This window comes from Austrofundulus limnaeus, unplaced genomic scaffold, assembly GCF_001266775.1.
Source record: "Austrofundulus limnaeus strain Quisiro unplaced genomic scaffold, Austrofundulus_limnaeus-1.0 Scaffold1403, whole genome shotgun sequence".
NCBI classification, from domain to species: domain Eukaryota; kingdom Metazoa; phylum Chordata; class Actinopteri; order Cyprinodontiformes; family Rivulidae; genus Austrofundulus; species Austrofundulus limnaeus.
The window spans coordinates 106838-107470 of record NW_013953805.1 but is presented as its reverse complement, the minus strand read 5'-3'; the positions used below and the strand labels follow the sequence as shown (position 1 = coordinate 107470).

The 633-nt window shown below is 48.8% G+C and overlaps 1 protein-coding gene across 1 annotated transcript in view; it reads left to right on the top strand.

The window, feature by feature from the left end:
- Positions 1-504: 504 nt before the first annotated feature.
- Positions 505-633, top strand: part of LOC106535277 (interleukin-18 receptor 1) — a gene marked incomplete in the record, with an annotated part of 53766 nt that continues 53637 nt past the window's right edge. Inside the window, 1 exon segment of the mRNA XM_014032252.1 lies at positions 505-596. Coding sequence (XP_013887706.1) covers positions 505-596 — 92 coding nt within the window.

Here is a 633-nt window from a genome sequence, read left to right as displayed (position 1 = left end):
ACACACACACACACACACACACACACACACACACACACACACACACACACACACACAGCTGTGAGCGAGGAGGCCTTCCTCAACGGGAACAATTCAGGGAGAAAAAACCAAAAGCAAAGGAAGAAGAAGTGAACGTGGCTCCGGGGGCTGAAGAACCAATCGATGGTGGTTTGTAGAGAAGCCTCCCACACAGCAGCTGAAACATCCTGCTTGTCTTCATGACCTCTGCCTCTTTGTGCACTGACAGAGAAAATATTTCTTTTCCCACATTCTCACTTCTCAGACATTTCTGTTGAAACGTTGTTTTATTCAAACTACAAGGTGACAAAGTGTTAGTTTCACTTTCAGCCTCTAAACAAGTTCTGCTTTAACTTTACTCTGGATCTGGATCAGATTCACACAGGATCTGGATCAGATTCACTGTCCCTGTCCATGTCTCTGTCCATGTCCATGTCCATGTCTCTGTCCCTGTCTCTGTCCCTGTCCCTGCCTCTGCCCCTGTCCATGTCCCTGTCCCTGTCCATGTCTCTGTCCATGTCTCTGTCCCTGTCCATGTCTCTGTCCATGTCACTGTCCCTGTCCATGTCTCTGTCCCTGTCCATGTCTCTGTCCATGTCTCTGTCCCTGTCCCTG